Source organism: Zea mays, chromosome 3, assembly GCF_902167145.1.
Source record: "Zea mays cultivar B73 chromosome 3, Zm-B73-REFERENCE-NAM-5.0, whole genome shotgun sequence".
NCBI lineage: Eukaryota > Viridiplantae > Streptophyta > Magnoliopsida > Poales > Poaceae > Zea > Zea mays.
In genome coordinates, this window is record NC_050098.1 from 177,887,084 (window position 1) to 177,909,693 (window position 22,610).

Below are 22,610 nucleotides of genomic sequence, written 5' to 3' on the forward strand. Positions count from 1 at the left end.
GGCTGCGCCGGAGCTTGCCGAACACAGCGACACATGTGACCATGTAGGACTGCTTCAAGAGGTCGAACTGGTAGTCGCCAAGCTTCTTCTCGCCATCGATGAGCGATGCCAACGCGAGTGCTTCCTACTAGTGGTGTTTGTTCGGGGTTTCCTAGTAAGAAACATGGATTCATTTTTGGCGTTAGTTTATGAAAATGACTCACAAGTCAGATCCATGGAAAAATATTACGGAGAATAAATGTCACTGTAAGTGCAATCAACCCTGACTGAGGGTTTTGGTGATTAAATGATAAAACAAACTGAGTTTCTAACAAGTTTGCTCCTAGTATGTATACAGTTATTCTAAAGACAGGAGGGGCACAGATTCCTTATGTATACAAAAGGAAAAGCACAGTGGATTAAAATTCTAAATCATATAGCGTGCTTCAAGTGCTTGTGGACAACGACAATTTATTTTTTACAATTCTTGAGTCATTGGAATCGCTGTTCAATTAAGAGGGATCCACAATAGTTAAGTAAGTAACTGCGATGAGCTCAGTCCAAACCTCTTCTAAATCCTCTAAGAAAACATTTTGTCAGATCTGTTGGTAATAGGATCGCTCTGTGAGCGTTGTTTAGTAATAGGATCGCTCTTGAGCGTTGTTTTTACTTTTTGCTGTCCACCCAAACGCATTTGGGGTTTGTATCGCCACTTGTGGCTCTTTGAGTTGGATCTGTTGGTCTTGTGTTGGCGTGACATGCCGTCATCTTCGTGATGTAGGCTGGGAACACTCTATCCCATTATCTAAAAAAAATGTTCGTTCAGACCAAACGGTCACAGCATCACTGTTTGTGGTTTTTTCTTTTCCATCAGATACAGAATGAGAACCACTGAAGATTTGATCTGCGACGCCACATAAGTGGTTCGTCTGGGTTTCTCTTACTTTCATTGACTGGAAGCCTGAAGCGTGTACTTCTTGGACATGTACACGGAAACATGGTAATAACTGTCCAGCTTTGCTACTCTAGTGTACAGCCTGAGCCCTGAGGCGTGTAGAAGGTGATGAAGTCTAAGCTTGACAACCAGGGTTATGTAGTGGGCCCAATATAAGCTACTATCCCATAGACTTACTGCCATTGCCGCTGCCCAGTTAACATAAGGTGGCCCGATTGAATGGAAAATGCAGCCTCAACCAGCTTATATTCATTTTCAATCTGCAAGGTTAAATTGAAATATTACACATCAATCACCTTACAAAGAGTTCAAATGACAAGTTTCTTTGGTTCATGTAACTGACCTGTGATATGATTATGGAATCTCCTGCATTGTTGATTATTCACAACTTGATTGAAGTGGTTCATCTTCTCTTCATCCACAGATCGCCGCAACAGAAAGGGATTTTTCAATTCTAGGGCATGGGTCACCTCCAAACTTGTTTGCCCATACTGGAAGGACGCACTTCCTTCTTCCTAGGCAAGCCTGAAAGAACAAAGATAGTAATTCAGTTATTAGGAATTTGCGCTTTGTTGTAGCATCTTGGCAATAGTATACCACGTTGATGCAAATGTAGCACTGGGGTAGCAGAATTTTACATTCTTCACAACGAATTCAGATATTTCTGCGTGGCAACTTCCTTGGCAGCTCTGTCCAGACCCTCTGCAGTCTTGGACAGGATTTCCAAAGCTTGCGAATTCGATATCTGTTATGTGTTTGCCTTTCTCGCATCGGAGGTGAACAGCTGGATGATTTTCGCGTGACAAGAGAGATGGTGTAGAGAACTCGCTGACAGTACCATAGATTCTGGTAATGGACATTGTGTTTACTGTTATCTGTAGTGGGTCGCCACCAGTTTCCTCCATGAGGACTAGGAGGTTCTCTCCAGTCTTCAGAAAATATCGAGGTATATGATACCTTAGAAAAGAGAGCCAGACAATACATTTTACATTGGTCTGTCATGATTGTACAAAAAGAATTTGCTTTGCACTAGAACTAGTTTGAGTACTGACATGGATTGAGAAGATTGCCCACTGGGGGTTTTGAAGGAGACCCAGTACCGTCCAATGCTCTGTCCATTAATCCACACTTCACCCTTTCCCATACTAGTTAGGTTCAATGTCACAGGATCATTTCCCCATGGTGCGTCAAATGTTGTCTGTTAAACAACAGTAATTTTCCCAAGCTGTTAATCCAAACACTAAGAGTAAATATATGCAAGTCAAGTACATCAGCACAGGTTTACGTCTTGTATACCTTATACCAGATAAGTGGCAGATGTATGGATTTGCTAAATGCAGTCCATTCTGCATGAGATGATCCTTCAGATGTGTAGATTTTATTTGTTTCTCCATATAAACCAACCTATACATTGCACACTTGAAAGTGAGCATGTGATGTTGATCCATCAATTCATAATTAACGTTGGATTGGATTGATTTACTTGGTGTTTCCACAGCTCAATGTTTATGGAATGTGGTCTCTGCTGTCTTCGTTTTATGCTCATCTTTCGCACTCCAAAGGTTCTTCTCTCCATATATGCGCCAGAGTCCTTACAGTATGTGTATGAAACCCTAGGTTAATGCACATTCTAGGTACTATGATTTAATAATTTTTCACACTAAATAGAATGAAATGCTCCATGGATCCTTAAGCTTTTCTTATATTCTCATTTAGATCCATAAATTCTCAAAGTGACCATCTTGGTCCTTGAACTTTTCAAGCGGTTAATTCTAAATTCACTATAGGTCTAATCATGGACATAAATTCACACTTGGACCACTGTGTGAATTCATGAACCTAGATGAGAATACGGGAAAAATTCAAGGACCTACGGTGCATTTTACTCTTTTAAATACTTATGTGGACTTTGGAGTTATATTTTTTCTTTTCCTCTTTTCCCCTATTGGATCTGAATAGTATTACCAGCTGTGGATGTGATAAATTGATAACATCAAGGTACGGTCTAGTCATTTATTTATTTCATTTCAAGCAACACGGACAGATGGCAATAGGTTAGCTTTTGTTGTTTGTGACCATATTCCATATATAATAAGTTGAGCCATTGTACCGGTGAACCAACCATGACGCATAACAGGGATATGGAGTTTTGTCCTTCCCTTAGTGAAATAGATACATTAAGAACGATGTTGCCAGGTTTATCATGACTCCCGTGCACACTTCCTAGTAGAATATGGAAAATATATCAGACATAAATACGATAAAAAAGTTTTAATTGTTCATTAACAACTTAGCCTAGACTGAATAACATTCCTATTTCTACTTTTGTTGTGTACTCCATAGTTCATATACTTGCAAACGAGAGTGCAATCTATGTCCTTACCAACATAATCATTGTTAATGAAAGCATGTAAAATATGTGCATGTGCCTCAACGTTAAGCACTAAGTCACCATTCTCATTTCTTCTAGAGTTGTACCTGCATGATTTCATCATTATATGGTTATCAGGAATCAAGAAAGTGCTGGAAATAGGAGTAAATGCTGAATGGTAGAAGCTGGGAAGAACCTAATCTTACATGGAAAGGTACCAGAGATAATCTGTTTCGTCTTTTGTAGTTGAGAGGTGTTCGCATAGCTGGTTTTTGACATGTGAGATTTTGCTTGGTACTGCAGGAATTGGTTCTTTGAATAATTTCCACCTATGAGCATGATTGAGAGGTTGCACTACCTGTGCTGTTCTTAAACCATGCTGAGCATTTATCTGCCATAAAATTTTCAACAACAAGCATTTAAGGTGTTCCGTACGTAAGCATTTTGAGTTTCGTCAATGTAACATGCACACCTTGCCTGTTTCAAATATTAGATCCCTGCATTGTGAGAGGATACTGATGGACTTAGGAGCTAGCTGGAACACCCCTTCACCAAATTGAATGGTTGATACCTTATGCATGTCAAAGTTTACCAGGAAAGCCACACACCCAGAATCTGTTGCAAAAACATGCCCCTGCAATACACCAAAATTTTCTCAGTTAGATTGATGAAAAATATAGTAGTTTATTGGAAATATAAAAAACCAAGTTCACTCTAATTTTACCTCTTGTTGTTGACCAAATGAATGATTAGAATATGCTCCCCAAAGTAATGTCTCTGCAGATTGCTTTACTGCAGCGTGCAGTTCTCTGAGATGAGCCCATGTCGGTTGCCATATTAATCCTGGATGTATGTTTGTTACTTCCAATGGATATTATTTAAATGCTGATGTTGTAAGGAAATAAATGTAATTATCAAGTACTTGAATTTAACATAATATCCTTTCCATTGAATACAATTTTGTAGGAAACTCCCTATTCTTCAAAGTTCCAACTGCTACAATATGTATGAATTGTACAATGTCTTGAGAAAATAGCGAGTAGTATAGATCAACAATGCTGCAAATTCAAAACTTTTGCCTGTTTCATGTAGAGGTTCTGCACCAAAGCTACCATAGGGCTGTCCTAGAAGGGCTTCTGTGGTGGAAGAATTCTCAATGTTATAGTACGAATACAACTAAGTTGTCATCGAGCATCAATTACCAACTAAATATGCTTTATGATCTGACATATTGGCCTTTATGTGATCTTATAGGGTGGCCCTAGTCTGTTCGGCTGCCCTGCAGCCGCAGCAGCTGTAGCTGTTCGGACTGCTGCAGTTGCAATCCATAAAGACAAAATACTGTAGAAACCGTTGTCGCAGCTGGATTAAAGCCGCAACCAACATGGAGGCTTCCGAGCAGCACTTCTAGGTCCTGGGTTTAATTCCCCTTGGGGGCGATTTTTTGGCTTAGTTAAAAAATCCCCTCGCTGTGTCACTCCTACCCGCTCCCGGGTTATGTCCCACTAGTGATGGGGGCCAGGGTTCGGGGATTTTCTCGTCCGGGACCATGTTTCGGTCTCTTCTTAATATAATACCGAGTTCCCTCCTCGGCCGAGTTTTTTTAGTCTGTGCGCCCATGTTATGTTCTTATTAGGGTATTTCATACAACAAATTTTCCGTTACTAGTTGTCCTCAACGTTGGGCAAGTTAAATGAAAAGCTTACCATATTCATCAAGAGGGGCTCCATCATAATAGCTTGTTGTTACATAGGAAGATGCAACCCTTCCAAAGTTTGTTCCACCATGGTACTACATAAATCTTAACTCATGTGAGAGGAGTAACAGAATAATTAAGAGATTCTTTTGAAAATAGTTTTGTCAGGTCTATAGCTTCATTTTTTCTACCATGTAGTAGTTTACAAAGCTCCCTTTCTTTCTCGCTATAAACAGTGCCACTGCAAAGGCAAGGTCTGCTGCTGATCTATATCTTTGATCTTGACCATATAAAGGATAGCTGTATTCAGGGGAAACATTGTGTTAGGTGTTTTACCAAACGGAGTATATGGTAGAAATATTAGAAGAAATGCATGAGTTCTTGCTGCACCGAGATGTCCAGTTTTCTGTCCATAAAGCTGGTTTGTTTGGCGAATTTGGCCCTGGAAATGTTTCCCCACAGATGAGCCCATTGCAGGTATTAATCTAAGTCATATCATCAACATTGAATTGATTTTCAAAAATCATATGCCAATTATAAGTCACTATAATGGTATAAATTTGGCCATTGAGTCACTGACAATTGGATCTGGGGCATCATCCTGCTTACACATCATCCATGGAACACCTGTCTGTAGATTTACTGCCATTGCCGCTGCCCAGTGAACATAAGACGACCCTTTTGAATGAAATGCAGCCTCAACTAGCTTATATTCATTTTCAATCTGCAATGTTAATTGAAAATTTAAACAGCATTCACCTTATATAGAGTTCAAAGGACAAGTGTTCTTTAGTTCCTGTAACTGACCTGTGATATGATTATGGGGCCTCCTTGTGGGTAGAATAGTCTTTCATCCTTCATCAAGTTCACTATTTTGGTAACAAACTTTTGCATATGCCTCTGCATGTTATATATGAATAATGTACCATGACAAAACAATAGTGTAAAAATGAAATTACCTCTATCTTTCACTGTTTTGGTCATCTATGAGTGTTCTCTTTATCTATCCTTGCCTTTTCATTATTTTATTTTAACATGAGTTTTCAGTCTAGGTGAAAACATGCTCTTCTCACACCATGTATGGCACATTGACATTTGTACTTGATCATAAATTGGGTATCTTTTGTTGCTTGCGAAAATTTATATCGAAACATTTTGCTTATATGCTAATGGACTGTTGGTAGTGCAGTTCTGTACTATAAGAGTTAAAGGAGAAAATATGCTGAGAAAAGGTAAGCTGCATTGTTAACCATGTAAAAGAAGGCATGAAGGAAACAAGAGATGATCTTTCTATCTCAAGTATGCAATTTGAAATAGGATACCTTGAAGGGTTCGTTGTCAGATCTGAATGTAATGTTAGGGATACCACGTAACCAAAAGGGTAAGCCTCTGCATGAATAGAAGAAAATCAATTAAGAACTTTTTTTTTCTTCTTTCTTTGTCGTTTGTATGATTTGAATTCAGCAAATTTTAACTATGCCTGGGGATAATGGAAATTGTAATATTGTATTCCATGCTTTCGTACCCGTATTTCCACTCCGACTCGACAAAGGGGCCTATTCTGAGGCTTACATAGAGACCTTGGGCATGTATTTCTCTGATGAATTTCACCAGGTCGTATCTTCCCTCGAAGTTAAACTGATCCAGGAAAAGATAATTTGAAGAATCCATTATTGTTACAAAATGCTCCTATATTAAGTTCTCAATTTTATTTTGGTAGATTGTAACTTGTAAGTTTGACATATGGGATTCTATATATCACCTACCTGCCCCTGAACAGGCTCGTGTGCGTTCCAGAAGACGTATGTTTGAATGACATCCAGGCCGCCTTTCTTGGCTTTCGCTATGAGGTCCGGCCACATCTGTATAAGGAATGAAGTTTTATGTTTCATATGGTTGCTGATATAAGTCTGCAATATAATGTTGTACTTTTTTCTTTGAAATGTACGTGGTGCTGCCTGCTTTTGCTTGACTGTTCCAATACTCACCATCTCTGTTTTTTCGCCCCTAACGAATTGGAGGATGTAAGGTCGGCAGTTTTGCTTCGTGAAATGCTTAAAATGATTTGGTATTTTGTATATTGTTTTGACAAATATTTACGTGTCTGGCGTTCATATTGCAGGTATGAATTATGATGTATATATAGTACTCCCTCCGATTTTTATTTGACAGTTTTTAGTATATATTTGAACTATCGAGCGTCAAGTAAAAAAAAATTAGAGGTAGTATGTTCTGATCTCCTTGTTTTCCCTTTCTTGCAGGTAATGATTCTAGTTCTACGAATAGAACACCACAATACTTATTTTGGTGGTGCATTATTCCATACTGCTATGTCAAAACAAAAGCAAATCATGGATTTTAGCAGAAGTGAAGTGCTGAATGGCTAAGTTGGTGTTTTGATCTGTTATGTAAAAACACAAGCAAATCCTGTATTTTAACAGAAGTGCTGAAGGGCTAAGTTGGTGTTTGGATCCAGCTGACTAAAGTAGTTTACCCCTGTCACATAAGATATCTGGAAGCTAGTTGGAAATATTAAATATAATCAATTATAAAACTAATTACATAGATAAGGATGAATCTATCAAGTCTAATTAGTCCACGATTCATTTGATGTTATTGTAAATATTTGCTAATTATGGATTAATTAAGTTTACTAAATTTATCTTACCATTTAGTCTTCTTATCTAGTTTTATAATTACACATCTAATACTCTTAATTGGTGTTTAAATTAAATATCCAACGTGACACGTACTAACTTGCTTAGGGCTTGGGGGAACGAAAGCATTGGCCTATGGTTAGTTTCAGCTGGTCCCTCCTAAGGCCGTATCCTACCTGCTCCACTTGTCAGCGTCGAAACTATAGGAAACACCAGGGCACGTTTTTCTCATGGGCTATCAACTCTCTTGCGGCGTTTCTTTCTTCATCTCTAGCAGTCACGGGCCGGGCAACAGTGCGAGCACTAGTGATGACCGAGATTTACTCGAAGAACGGTGCGCATGCATGGCCCGTGACCTCACCTCTTACGGTTTTATGAAGCACAGTAAAGAGCACCGAGTGTCCGGTCGTTGCAAGCGGCTAGAATTTTTATGCATGGTGCAGTAACTAAACAAGCCGCAGATGCTCACGACTGGAGTTCAGACGTCGAAGAGGAAGCAAAATCAGAATGCAACGCGATCGATGAACAGAACTTGGCGCCGATCAAACCTAAAGCTGCCTGAGGGGGATCGGAGAGAGATGGAAAACCCGCAAACCGAAGCGGTGCAAAAACACGACGTACGTACGCATGAGCAAGACTCCAATCCAATAGGCAACATCCAACAGCGTACGTACCTCAGGCGTGCTGCGAGGGTAGTGCATGTCGCCGGAGAAGAGCATCCTCCTGGCGCCGTCCAGGATCAGCGCCCTGCCGTCGTACGTGACCTCTCCGCGGCCGGCCGTCGTGTTGCCTCTTTCGCCCCCCGCTCCTCTTCCCGCCGCCGCTAACGCGGCGACCACAACCATGGCCACCGTCGCGACGCCGGCGCCCGTCATCTCTGCCCGTCTTGTGTTACTGCTGCTGCTGCGGCTGCTATCTGCGCGCCGCAGGTAACGTGTGTGCTGCTGGCGTTGTGCTAGGCTTTTTGTTCTCCCATCGCATACGTGTGCTGCTGGCGTTGTTTATATACTAGTACTACCGTAGCTCTCAGTCTCTCCCCTGCGTCTGTGCGCCGAGGTAGGTTGTGAATTGCAGAGGACGAGGTAGGTTGCAAAGCTCGCATACATGTGCTAGCTGTTATTTTTGTAGACATAGAGTTTCGTAATAATACCATCCAACACATTTGTTTCACAAAAAATAGGACTACAAACATCTACTACTTGATTAAGCGGTCATTTACTTATTTTCTAATTCCTTTCCATGTATTATATATATATATTGTATATTAGGAGCCCTAGGCTTCCAATAACTAGAGGAAGCCCGGGCCAGACAGTGCAATCCGGTCGAGCCGGATCAGATCCACACGTCTATAAAAAAATCCAGAGTGCTAGGGTTCAGTTTTCACGCCCCATCCAGATTCATTAGCGACGGCGCGTGCGACGACGGAGGTTGCCCGATAGCGCGCGCAGCGGTGGACCCCCGGCCAATGGCTGCGGTGGCCGCGGCTCCCCGACCTCGACATGCGGTGGCGGCGGTTCCTCGATCCGGAGTAGAGGCGGCGGTTCCCAGGTCGGCGGCAGCGGCTCCCCGATCTAGAGGGCGAGCGACGACAGTGCCCTTGTGCGAGCAAGCGGCGGCGTTCCCGGGGCCCCGAGGCGGCGGCACTTCCACGACCGGCGAGCAAGCGGCGCCCTTCGATGTACGAGTAGCGACGGCGACACACGAGGCGTGAGGTTCGAGCGGCGTCACGGAAGGTGCGAGGTGCGCGCAGCGACGATCGCGTATGACATCCTCCGATCCGGCGCAGTTCGAGCAGCCCCAATGACGACATACATCTGTGCTTATGTCGTCGACGATGTCCTCCGGTGACTACCTCCTTCGATTCAAGTTTTCTTTTCGATTATTGTGTTTTATGCCTATCACATGTATTATTTATGCTACAAATTGTAAGATTTTATGCTTAAACACGGAGTTCGTATATCAGTTTGCTGCATGCATATTTTTTGCATGCACATTGGAAAGACAATTCTTTAATTTATGTTGTTCGTAATTTGTGCGCATGCAATTAAAACTCCCACGATTTTGCCATAATTTTTGGATCTGTATAAAAATAGAAACTGCATGCATGCGACTACCATGTTTTTCGGATCTGTCATAAAAATAAGATCGTAATAACAACTTACTAGAGCTATTAACCTCTCACATTGACTCGGTGTTTACGCTTATAATTGAGGGATTTTATGCTCAAAACTTAAGGTTTTACACTCCACCCGGAGATGCGTCCACTAGTGAACAACATGCCAGATTTTTTACGCACTGTAACGAATTGCATAAATACCTACACCATGTAGTATAATTTGTATCAGTATATATCATAAACTAGTTCTAATGCGTTTAGCTGCATACTGTTGGAGGGATCCTATATTTATGAAAGAAATAAAACATTAAATACAATTTTTTGTTTCTATGCATGCAATTCAGCTCCTTTCATTGCATATTCTTTCCATCATAAATTCGTGTGCATGCAGCTGGTAACAGATTTTTACGCATTATACCCAATTGCATAATTATCTACACAGTGTAGCATATTTAGTATCACTATATATCATAAAATAATAATTACGAGTCTAGCTGCATGGCTGTTGCGGCGATCCTAAATTTATGGAGGAAATAAAGCATTTAAAATAGAAACTGTCACACATATCTTTCCTAAATTTCCGCGCATGCAAGGGAACATGTTTGACTCATGCATGCATTTTGCCATAATTTTTGGATTTGTATAAAAATATAAACTGCATGCATGCAACTGCCATGTTTTTCGGATCTGCCATAAAAATAGGATCGTAATACCAACCTACTAGAGCTATCAACCTCTTACATTAGCTAGGTATTTACGATTATAATTGAGAGATTTTATGCTCAAAACTTAAGATTTTTACGCTTCAACCTGGAGATGCGTCCACCAGTGAACAACATGCTAGATTTTTTTACGCAGTGTACCGAATTGCATAAATACTTACACCGTGTAGTATAATTAGTATAAGTATATATCATAAACTAGTTCTAATGTGTTTAGCTGCATGGTTGTTGCAGTGATCCTATATTTATGAAGAAAATTAAACATTAAATACATTTTTTTTTGTTTCTATGCATGCAATTCATTTACTTTCATTGCACATTTTTTTCATCATAAATTCGTGTGCATGCAGCTGGTAACATATTTTTACGCAGTATACCGAATTGCATAATTATCTACATAATGTAGCATATTTAGTCTAACTATATATCATAAAATGGTCCTTACGCGTCTAGCTGCATGGCTGTTGCAGCGATCCTAAATTTATGGAGAAAATAAAGCATTTAAAAATAGAAACTGCCACACATATCTTTCCTAAATTTATGCGCATGCATTGGATCGTGTTTGACTCATGCATGCATTCCTTTTTTGCGCTAACAGACGTGGGGCAGGTGGCGCACCCGACAGCCTGGTTGGTCGCGTTGGGTTGAACCAGTTTGCAGGGGTGGTCGTCCTGGGCTTCCTTTAACTATTGGAAGCCCAGGACTCCCGTTATACCTGCCCTATATATATAGGCTGTTGGTAATAGAAGCTCTAGGCTTCCGATAGATATGGGAAGCCCCAGCCAGGGTAGTGGTCACGCGCGTGGTCAGGTCGGGCCAGTGGGGCACGTGAGTCCGCGCGATTGTGGAGTGCGCACGTGGTGGAGTCGAGTTGGGATATACGAAGGTGGGTCAGCGTCGTGTTCGCTGATCGGGTAGTTGGTTCCTACTCGTGTTTATGCTAGCATATTTAATGGTTCAGACTTGCATAACATGAGAGCGGCAACAAACTTTTCATTGGTTCGTTCAGGTGGGTCCACACACCATCGTGATTAGCGCGCCCACGAAGCTAGAAGTTACCGTATATATCGGAACATAAATATGGAGCTGATCGTGCGTGGGAGTTAAGGCAGATTTCAGCGTAATACGTGAACCAAAACAACATAAATGAGTATAAATTTTAGTGTAAACCATCGATCTATTTCATAACGAAAACATGTATGGAAACAAAAAAAAAATCTAATTTAAATGTTTTATTTACTCCATAAATATAGGATCTCTCCAACATCCATGCATCAAGGCTCATTATAACCAGTTTATGATATATACTAATACTAGTTATACAACACGATGAAGTTATTTATGCCCTACGGTGGACTGTGTAAAAATTGGTTTTCTACTGCATGTGCACAAATTTAGGATGACAATAATGTGAGTTCAAAAAGAAATGGATCAACATACGCGACATTTATGGAATCATGGCAAATGATCTCATTTCTTAGATCAGTTACCTTTTTCTAAATTTCTATTTTGTTGCATAAATGTGTGGGTCGTAAATATATCTTATACATATGGCATAAATGGTAGGAACCCAATACACACTGGATTAAGTAAACGAGATAATGCATAAAATCAATAAATTGTTTGCGTAAAATATGAATAGAAATATCATAAACAGACAAATAGATGGAAGTGGAGCCATGAACTGAAATATATGTCATAAAACTCTATTGACATTGGCATAAATATTGTCGGCGTTTCGAGACCGGGGGGTCCCTGAGCCGACGAGTGAGTGTGTCGCGTGCCCCAGCCCAGATGGGTCGAGCGCGTGGGCGAGCGCGAAGGGGGGAAAGCGAGGTGGCCGGAGACGGGCGTGAGAGAGGTGGAAATCCCGCGGCCTTCGTGTTCGTCCCGCGCCCAGGTCGGGTGCGCTTGCAGTAGGGGGTTACAAGCGTCCACGCGGGTGAGGGAAGCGAGCGGCCCCAAGAGAGCGCCTGTCCCGCCCTCGTCCCCGCGCGGCCAACCTTTTCTAAGAAGGCCCTGGTCCTTCCTTTTATAGGCGTAAGGAGAGGATCCAGGTGTACAATGGGGATGTAGCAGAGTGCTACGTGTCTAGCGGAGGGAGAGCTAGCACCCTAAGTACATGTCAATGTGGCAGCCGGAGAGATCTTGGCACCCTGCTGGTGTGATGTCGTGGCTGTCGGAGGAGCAACGGAGCCTGGCGGAGAGACAGCTGTCGGAGCGGTTGAGTCCTTGCTGACGTCCCCCTGCTTCCGTAAGGGAGCTGGGAGCCGCCGTCGTCACAGGGCTAGCGGGGCGCCATCATTGCCTATCTGGCGGAGCTAGCCAGATGGGACACCAGTCTTGTTCTCTGCGGCCCGAGTCGGCTCGGGGTAGGGTGATGATGGCGCTTCCTGTTGCCGTGGCGGGCCTGTGTCCTAGGTCGGGCGACGTGGAGGCTCCTCCGAAGCCGAGGTCGAGTCTGTCTTCCATGGCCGAGGCCGAGCCCGAGCCTCCGGGTCGGGCGAGGCGGAGGTTGTTCGGCAGAGGCCAGGGCGGAGTCCGAGCCCTGGGGTCGGGCGAAGCGGAGTTCGTCGTCTTCTGGGGCTAAGCCCAAGTCCGAGCCCTGGGTCGGGCGGAGCGGAGTTCGCCGTCTTCCGGGGCCTAGCCCGAGTCCGAGCCCTGGGTCGGGCGGAGCGGAGTTCGCCGTCTTCCGGGGCCTAGCCCGAGTCCGAGCCCTGGGTCGGGCGGAGCGGAGTTCGCCGTCTTCCGGGGCCTAGCCCGAGTCCGAGCCCTGGGTCGGGCGGAGCGGAGTTCACCGTCTTCCGGGGCTTAGCCCAAGTCCGAGCCCTGGGTCGGGCGGAGCGGAGTTCGCCGTCTTCCGGGGCTTAGCCCGAGTCCGAGCCCTGGGTCGGGCGGAGCGGAGTTCGCCGTCTTCCGGGGCCTAGCCCGAGTCCAAGCCCTGGGTCGGGCGGAGCGGAGTTCGCCGTCTTCCGGGGCTTAGCCCGAGTCCGAGCCCTGGGTCGGGCGGAGCGGAGTTCGCCGTCTTCCGGGGCTTAGCCCGAGTCCGAGCCCTGGGTCGGGCAGAGCGGAGTTTCCTATGGCGCCTTTGGCAAGGCCTGACTGCCTGTCAGTCTCACTCTGTCAAGTGGCACTGCAGTCGGAGTGGCGCAGGCGGCGCTGTCCTTCTGTCAGACCGGTCAGTGGAGCAGCGAAGTGACGGCGGTCACTTCGGCTCTACCGGGGGGCGTGCGTCAGGATAAAGGTGTCAGGCCACCTTTGCGTTAAATGCTCCTGCGACTCGGTCGGTCGGTGCGGCGATTAGTCAGGGTCGCTTCTCAGCGAAGGCAAGGCCTCGGGCGAGCCGGAGAAGTGTCCACCGTTAAAGGGGGGCCTCGGGCGAGACGGAAATCCCTCGGGGTCGGCTGCCCTTGTCCGAGGCTAGGCTCGGGCGAGGCGTGATCGAGTCGCTCGTATGGACTGATCCCTGACTTAATCGCACCCATCAGGCCTCTGCAGCTTTATGCTGATGGGGGTTACCAGCTGAGAATTAGGCGTCTTGAGGGTACCCCTAATTATGGTCCCCGACAGTAGCCCCCGAGCCTCGAAGGGAGTGTTAGCACTCGCTTGGAGGCTTTCGTCGCACTTTTTGCAAGGGGACCAGCCTTTCTCGGTTGCATTTTGTTCCGGTGGGTGCGCGCGAGCGCACCCGCCGGGTGTAGCCCCCGAGGCCTCGGAGGAGTGGTTTCACTCCCCCGAGGTCTTAATGCCTTGCGTAATGCTTTGGCTGGTCTGGTTGTTCCCTCATGCGAACTGGCCGTAGCCCGGGTGCACGGTCAGGGCCTAAGCTCTCGGGCTGGTATGTTGACGCTGTCAACGGTTCGGCCAGAGCCGGGTTTGCGAGAGCAGCCCCCGAGCCTCCGCACAGGGCGAGAGGGCGATCAGGGACAGACTCGGCTTTTTTACATACGCCCCTACGTCGCCTTTCCGCAAGGAGGAGGGGGGGAGAGCGCCATGTTACCCTCGATGGGCACCGAACATGGTGTCTCCGGTGAGCTGCAAGCGGGTAATCCGAGTGGACGTCCGTGCCCCGTTCGTTGGGGGTCGGCTAGGGGCCCAGAGGCACGCCCAAAAGTACCTGCGGGTGATCTGCCGGACCCGGTCCCCTGGCGACGGGGTCCGAGGGCTCAATGCCTCCCTCTGATGGGATTCCGTTACAAGATCGCTCCCGCTGGTCTCGGAAATGTCCTAGGGTACCTCGGGAGCGCAGCCCGAGCCTCGGTTATGTATCGAACGTACCCCTGGTCATCCCTCGCTCGGCGTCTGAGGCGACTGTGAACCCTTCGGGGGCCAGCCTTCGAACCCCTGATCAGTAATGGGCGCGGAGCCAGAGTAGCCTGAGGCGGCCGTGGAGCCCTTCGGGGGGCCGGCCTTCGAACCTCTGACCAGTAGTGGGTGTAGGGCCCACGCGATCTAAGGCGACTGTTGAACCTCTCGGAGGGCCAGCCTTCGAACCTCTGATCAGTAGGGGGGGCTCGGAGCCCGGTTCCTTCACAGGGAAGGATCCTTTTCAGGGTATCCCCCTTTCCCGGTCCCTGTTGCAAGAGATAGAGAAAGAGGAAAAAAGGAAAAGGATACGAAATCGAACGACGTGGCGTACCTTTTTTGGCGCGGTTATTACGGCGAAGGCGAAGCGTCGCCCGCTTCTCCTGCCAGAAGCGCCGCCTGTCCCGCCGCGGAGTTAATGCGACGGGGCGAGTGGTTGGCGGGGCGGCCGTTGCGCGTGCGCGAGCCGTTCGAGGAACGGATCACGGGCGCCCTATCTTCACGCCGTGAGAGGGGGTTCTCTTGCTGCCCCTGGATGGGACGTGAGCCTGGCTGACGACGTGACCGCCGCTCCCGCCCGCCTGCCACCGTCATTACTGCCGCCCCACTTTCGGCTGCATTGACCGTCGCGCCGGGCTGGCGCTGCTGGGTCGTGCGCTGGGCCGCCTCGAGTCGCGGTATTGGTTCCGCAACCGAAGAGGCGCGGTGGTGGCGCAAGTGGCGGTGCAGTTGCTTGCATGCAGCGTCTGGCGCGCCGGTTGCGTGACGCGTGGGCCTGGGCCTCCATGCCGGCGTGTTGGGAGTCGGAGAAGCGCGTCCACCTGGCGCGGTTGCATGCCGCCTGCATGGCTGCCCGCCCCTTCCGCCCGTTGGTCTGGGCAAAAGTGGGGGGTCGCTTGTAACTGCTGGGCGGTTGTGTGCGCCACGCGTGGCGGTTTGGCTTCTTCTGCTCTGAGCCGGTTTGCATGACATGCGGGACCCAGCCCCCGCGCCGCAGGGGAGGGCCTTGGAGCATGTTGGAGAAGACTCATCCCGTAACGTTTGGGGGCGCACATAGGGAGAGTTGCCTTTAAAAGGAGGGTGACCCCTTTCGGAAGGCGACCATGTCTTCTTCCTCCCTTATGTGTCATGTCTTTCCATCTTCCAAGCCCCCGGATGGGGGGTACCCGCCGTCTTTCCGCCTCATCGTTGGAGGAACGCAACTCCGTGGGAGTTGGTACCTTTCAGCCATCGTTCGGCTTCAAGGATTTTCATCATGCAGCCCGGCTGCACCCCTCCACCGGCGGTCACCCAAAATGGTGACCTTCGGCTTGATGGTGGGGGAAAGCGAGCCGGGCTGCGGCCTCTGCCCCTCCCTCAGCCTCAAGGATTTTCATCACCAGGGCTGGGGAGGGGAGTGTGCCGAGTTGAGGTCGGCCCCCGCGTGGGCGGCGGCCCGCTCCTTCACTCAGTGATTGGAGGGAAGGGCGGTCGTCGTCCGTGGCGCTGGCAGCTGCACCGTGCCTGGCTCTCGGACGCGAGTGGCTTCGGAGCCGCTCGCGGCGCCGGCGTCCGCCACGGCAGCTTGAAGAGGTTCTTCTGCCGGCGAGATAGCCAAGGCCGGCCACGGATCGACCTTCAACTCTACGGCCTTCTGCCCGTCCTTGCCTCACAAGTTTTGGCATGGGCGGGGGCCTCCTGGCGGCAGCATCCGCCCTGAGGTCAGTGCTGCCGCTGTTCGGCCCCCCGGAGCAGAAGTCGTCGTCGTCGCCGCTGCTGGAGCAGGTGACGGCGCGCCGTTCGTCGGTCTTCTGTTGCTCCGCAGGCCCGCCCCCATGGAGTGGGGTTGTTCGTACCTGCGGAGGGGGAACCAGAGTTCCGTTTGTAATGGCACTTTGAATGCCAGTGTCTTTGTTCATCATGGCTGTCGAGGCCTGAACATGTATGTAATTTCGGCACGGAGCCGTGTTTTTTCCTCATTTTCGAGCACTAAGTCTCGCCTGTTGATTATCTGAACCGCTTCACCAAGCATGAGTCGCCCCGTGTCAAGGTGACGAGTGAGGTATCCGTATCCCGGAGGCGTAGGAGTCCCTCGGCTCGATCGGCCTTGTTGTCTGAGGCTCCTCTAGCTTAGTTAAAGAGACCCCTTGGCCGCTCTTCGACGAGCCGAGGCCAGGGGTAGCGATATCAGCACGAACAGAGGCGGAGTTGGCTCGAAAATGAAAAACCTGGTTGGCCGGAGCCTAGCCGGGTTGTCCGTCAGCGGGACCGACGCCGGAGTTGATCAGCCGAGGCCTCGGACCGGGCTGGCGCCCTTGGAAGATGGTTGGCCGAGGCCCCTGGGGTAACCGGCCGAGCCGCCTGCCCGGGCCGGATTCCCGGAGAAGTCCCTGGACCGTGTCGCCGTCCGAGGCTGGGTCGGACCTCGCTGAAGGTGTCGTCGATGCCGAGGGTGCTAGCCCCCTTCCAGCGTGAAGACCCGAGCCTGCAGGATCAGATTGTCTTGTAGCGTGTGCCTTCTGCGGCCGCTGAGGCCAGAAAACACACCCTCGCTGCGTTGTAAAGCTGCGTCTCCTTTCCTCTTATTTCGAGCATCTGGACTTTTTGTCGGTAACAGGGATGTTTGTGCGAGCGATAGTTGCTTCTCGCGGAAGGTGATGAGTGAGGTATCCGTATCCCGGAGGCGTGGGAGTCCCTCGGCTCGGTCGGCCTTGCCGCTTACGCGTACTTTCACCCGTCCATGAGGCCCTGTCACCGGTTCAGTCGAGAAGGCTTGAAGGACCGCTTCGGCAGAAGAGCTTCCGAACGTAAAGACTTGTTCGGTCCGCGGAATCACTTTATCCAAACGCGAGTTACTTATCGCAGAAGGTGATGAGTGAGGTATCCGTATCCCGGAGGCGTAGGAGTCCCTCGGCTCGGTCAGCCTTGGCTGCTTACGTGTACTCCGTCGTTTTCAGGATCCGCTTTTCGAAGTAGTCAAAAAGCACGAAAGATATTCTGCTAAAAGAGATCTTTTTTCGAGAAAATTTCGACGCAGAGGGGGTCTCCCCCCCTTTTAGCCCCCGAGGGAGGGTCGGGCTTTGCCGAGGCGAGGCCGACCCTTCCTTGATGACTAAACTTTGCGTGGGTGCGAGGTATATGAACAACTTGAAAACATCTTAAGGGTAGAAGCGACGCAGCTGTTTGATGTTCCAAGTGTTGCCGTAGATCTCGCCTTGATTGTTGGCCAGCTTGTATGTTCCGGGCTTCAGAACTTTGGCGATGACGAATGGCCCCTCCCAGGGGGGCGTGAGCTTGTGCCTCCCTCGGGCGTCTTGCCGCAGCCGAAGCACCAGGTCGCCCACCTGGAGGTCTCGGGGCCGGACCCCTCGGGCGTGGTAGCGTCGCAGGGACTGCTGGTACCGCGCCGAGTGTAGCAAGGCCTTGTCCCGAGCCTCTTCCAGCTGGTCCAGCGATTCTTCTCGGCTAGCTTGGTTGCTTTGATCGTTGTAGGCCCTCGTCCTCGGGGAGCCGTATTCCAGGTCAGTGGGCAAGATGGCCTCGGCCCCGTAGACCAGGAAGAACGGCGTGAAACCCGTGGCTCGGCTCGGCGTTGTCCTCAGTAAGGGTGAAAACGGCCGGTAACGGTCGGAAAAAACATCTCATCGTTTTCACCCGCATAAATTTTTGTTCGGTCGGAATCGGTAAACGGGAAAGTCGGAAACGGATAACGGCCGGTAAATTCCGGTATATCGAAAACGGATAAATCCGAGCAAAATAGCTCAAAATTGATCGGGAAACGGTAACTGTAATCGGAAAAGCTCACAATAAACAAATCCTAACCACACGTATGTTTATTCACATCCACATACAAGTATCATTCACAAAAGTACACAAAACACAATCTTGTCCACATATGATTGGTCATACACTCATATATGTCCACTCTTAAATTTTAACACACAACACATAAGTCTTAAAACACGATTGTTCATTCACATTCACATACAAGTCTCAACCACACAAATATACAATACATAGTCATGACCACACATAAATGATCATACATGTTCACTAAAGTTTTAACCACATAGTATATAAGTCTCAAACACACGATACATAAACTAGAAATCATGTGGCATGTCATCTGGATCACTTGATATATCTTCTATGACATCTAAAACCCTAATCTCTAAACCCTAACGGGTATAGTTTTTGCCTCCTTTGTTTTTTTGTGGACCGAGAAAATACGGTTAAAATACGGGAAAATACCGGATTTTCCCGAAAATTCCGAAAACGGACGGTAAATATGTCTCACCGTTTACCGTACCGTTTTCGTAATAACACATCCCGTTTCCGTCCCGTTTTCCGTATATCCCGAAAAATCTGAAAACGACCGGAAAAATCTGGTAAACGGTACCGGAAATTTACCGAATTTTACCGACCATTTACATCCTTAGTCCTCATGCTCCAGATCACCGAGGGGAGTTCCTTCATCCATCGCTTGCCGAACTTGTTGAGGTCGTTGTAAATCCTGGGCTTGAGCCCTTGTAGAATCATGCCGTTGGCACGCTCTACTTGCCCATTCGACATGGGATGAGCCACGGCGGCCCAGTCCACCCGGATGTGGTGATCCTCGCAAAAATCCAGGAATTTTCTGCCGGTGAACTGGGTACCGTTGTCGGTGATGATGGAGTTTGGGACCCCGAAGCGATGGATGATGTTGGTGAAGAACGCCACCGCCTGCTCGGACCTGATGCTGTTCAGGGGTCGGACCTCGATCCACTTGGAGAATTTGTCGATGGCGACCAGCAGGTGCGTGTAGCCCCCGGGCGCCTTCTGCAAGGGACCGACGAGGTCCAGACCCCATACAGCAAAGGGCCAGGTGATGGGTATCGTCTGCAGAGCCTGAGCGGGCAGGTGGGTCTGCTTCGCATAGAATTGGCACCCTTCGCAGGTGCGGACAATTCTAGTGGCGTCAGCCACCGCCGTTGGCCAGTAGAAGCCTTGCCGGAAAGCATTCCCGACAAGAGCTCGAGGCGCTGCATGATGGCCGCAAGCCCCCGAGTGTATTTCTTGCAGGAGTTCCTGACCTTCGGCGATGGAGATGCATCGCTAGAGGATGCCCGAGGGGCTGCGGTGGTAGAGCTCCTCCTCATCGCCCAGCAAGACGAACGACTTGGCGCGTCGCGCTACCCGCCGAGCCTCGGCTTGGTCGAGGGGTAGCTCTCCTTGGCGGAGATATTGCAGGTACGGGGTCTGCCAATTTCGATCAGGCGTGGCCCCGCTCTGCTCCTCCTCGACGTGCAGTGCCTCGCCCTCGGGGGCCGAGGGTACCTCGGGCTGAACCGAGGGCGCCTCGGGCCGAGCCGAGGGTGCCTCAGGCTGTGCCGAGGGTGCCTCGGGCTGGACCGAGGGTGCCTCGGGCTCGGGCGTGTCGTTGATCTTGACGAAGGGTTGATGCAGATCCCGGGAGAAGACGTCCGGGGGAACCGTTGTTCGCCCCGAGGCTATTTTAGCCAGCTCGTCCGCAGTCTCATTATAGCGCCGAGCGATGTGGTTGAGCTCGAGCCCGTAGAACTTGTCTTCCAGGCGCCGAACCTCATCGCAGTAGGCCTCCATCTTCGGGTCGCGGCAGTGGGAGTTCTTCATGACTTGGTCGATGACGAGCTGCGAGTCACCGCGGGCGTCGAGGCGTCTGACCCCTAGCTCGATGGCGATCCGCAACCCGTTGACCAGTGCCTCGTACTCAGCCACATTGTTGGACGCCGGGAAATGGAGGCGTAGCACGTAGCGTAGGTGTTTCCCGAGGGGCGAGATGAAGAGCAGGCCCGCGCCGGCTCCCGTCTTCATCAGCGACCCGTCGAAAAACATGGTCCAGAGCTCCGGTTGGATCGGAGCCGTCGGCAGCTGGGTGTCGACCCATTCGACTACAAAGTCCGCCAACACCTGGGACTTGATGGCCTTCCGAGGGGCGAACGAGATTGTTTCGCCCATGATTTCCACCGCCCACTTTGCGATCCTGCCCGAGGCCTCTCGGCACTGGATGATCTCCCCCAGGGGGAAGGATGACACCACAGTTACCGGATGAGACTCGAAGTAATGCCGCAACTTTCACCTCGTCAGGATCACTGCATACAGCAGTTTCTGAACTTGTGGGTAGCGGATCTTGGTCTCGGACAGTACCTCGCTGACGAAGTAGACTGGCCTCTGAACGGGCAATGCATGCCCTTCTTCTTGCCTCTCGACCACAATCGCGGCGCTAACCACCTGAGTGGTCGCGGCGACGTAGACCAAGAGGGCTTCTCCATCAGCTGGGGGCACCAAGATAGGCGCCTTTGTAAGGAGCGCCTTCAGGTTCCCGAGAGCTTCTTCGGCCTCAGGGGTCCAAGCGAAACACTCGGCCTTCCTTAAGAGGCGGTACAGAGGCAGACCTCTTTCGCCGAGGCGTGAGATGAAGCGGCTCAGGGCCGCGAGACATCCCATGACCCTCTGTACGCCTTTTAAGTCCTTGATGGGCCCCATGCTGGTGATAGCTGCGATCTTCTCCGGGTTGGCTTCGATGCCTCGCTCGGAGACGATGAACCCCAAGAGCATGCCCCGGGGCACCCCGAAGACACACTTCTCGGGATTGAGCTTGACGCCTTTCGCTTTGAGACATCAGAATGTCACTTCAAGGTCGGAGAGGAGGTCGGAAGCCTTCCTTGTCTTGACTACGATGTCATCGACGTAGGCCTCGACCGTGCGACCGATGTGTTCGCCGAACACATGGTTTATGCACCGCTAGTACGTCGCGCCCGCATTCCTCAAGCCGAACGGCATGGTGACGTAGCAGTACATGCCGAAGGGCGTGATGAAAGAAGTCGCGAGCTGGTCGGACTCTTTCATCCGGATTTGGTGATACCCTGAGTAGGCATCGAGGAAGGACAGGGTTTCACACCCAGCAGTGGAATCCACGATTTGATCGATGCGAGGTAGAGGGTAGGGAACCTTCGGACATGCTTTGTTGAGACCAGTGTAGTCTACACACATCCGCCATTTCCCCCCTTTCTTCCTCACAAGCACAAGGTTGGCAAGCCATTCGGGATGGAATACCTCTTTGATGAACCCTGCTGCCATTAGCTTGTGGATCTCCTCGCCTATCACTCTGCGCTTCTCCTCGTCGAATCGGCACAGAGGCTGCCTGACGGGTCGGGCTCCGGCCCGAATATCCAGCGAGTGCTCGGCGACATCCCTCGGTATGCCGGGCATGTCCGAGGGACTCCACGCAAAGACGTCGGCGTTTGCGCGGAGAAAGTCGACGAGCACTACTTCCTATTTGGGGTCGAGCCCGGAACCCATTCGGATCTGCTTGGAGGTGTCGCCACTGGGGTCGAGAGGGACGGCCTTAACCGTCTCCGCTGGCTCGAAGTTGCCGGCATGACGCTTCACGTCTGGCACCTCTTTGGAGAGGTTCTCCAGGTCGGCGATGAGGGCCTCGGACTCGGCGAGGGCCTCGGCGTACTCCATGCACTCCACGTCGCATTCGAACGCGTGTTTGTACGTGGGGCCGACGGTGATGACCCCGTTGGGGCCCGGCATCTTGAGCTTCAGGTAGGTGTAGTTGGGGACGGCCATGAACTTCGCGTAGCATGGCCTCCTCCGTACCGCGTGGTAGGTTCCTCGGAACCCGACCACCTCGAACATCAAAGTCTCCCTTCGGAAGTTGGAGGGCGTTCCGAAGCAGACGGGGAGGTCGAGTCGTCCGAGGGGCTGGACGCGCTTCCCAGGGATGATCCCGTGGAAGGGCGCAGCGCCTGCTCGAACGGAGGATAGATCGACGCGCAGGAGCCTGAGGGTCTCGGCGTAGAT

The 22,610-nt window shown here is 49.6% G+C and overlaps 1 protein-coding gene across 1 annotated transcript; it reads right to left on the reverse strand.

Moving 5' to 3' along the window:
- Positions 1-832: 832 nt before the first annotated feature.
- Positions 833-8,629, reverse strand: LOC103650940 (beta-galactosidase 7). Its single transcript, XM_008676543.2, has 20 exons — positions 8,333-8,629; positions 6,768-6,863; positions 6,527-6,639; positions 6,324-6,390; positions 5,809-5,901; positions 5,582-5,725; positions 5,392-5,486; positions 5,193-5,301; positions 5,012-5,096; positions 4,030-4,148; positions 3,778-3,939; positions 3,512-3,696; positions 3,318-3,412; positions 3,045-3,157; positions 2,418-2,525; positions 2,231-2,338; positions 1,987-2,132; positions 1,573-1,891; positions 1,278-1,459; positions 833-1,194 (listed from the first exon to the last, which is right to left on the reverse strand). Exons 1-19 carry the CDS (start codon positions 8,531-8,533, stop codon positions 1,349-1,351), a joined length of 2,469 nt encoding a protein of 822 aa, XP_008674765.1. The 5' UTR covers positions 8,534-8,629; the 3' UTR covers positions 833-1,194; positions 1,278-1,348.
- Between the last annotated feature and the right edge of the window lie 13,981 nt (positions 8,630-22,610).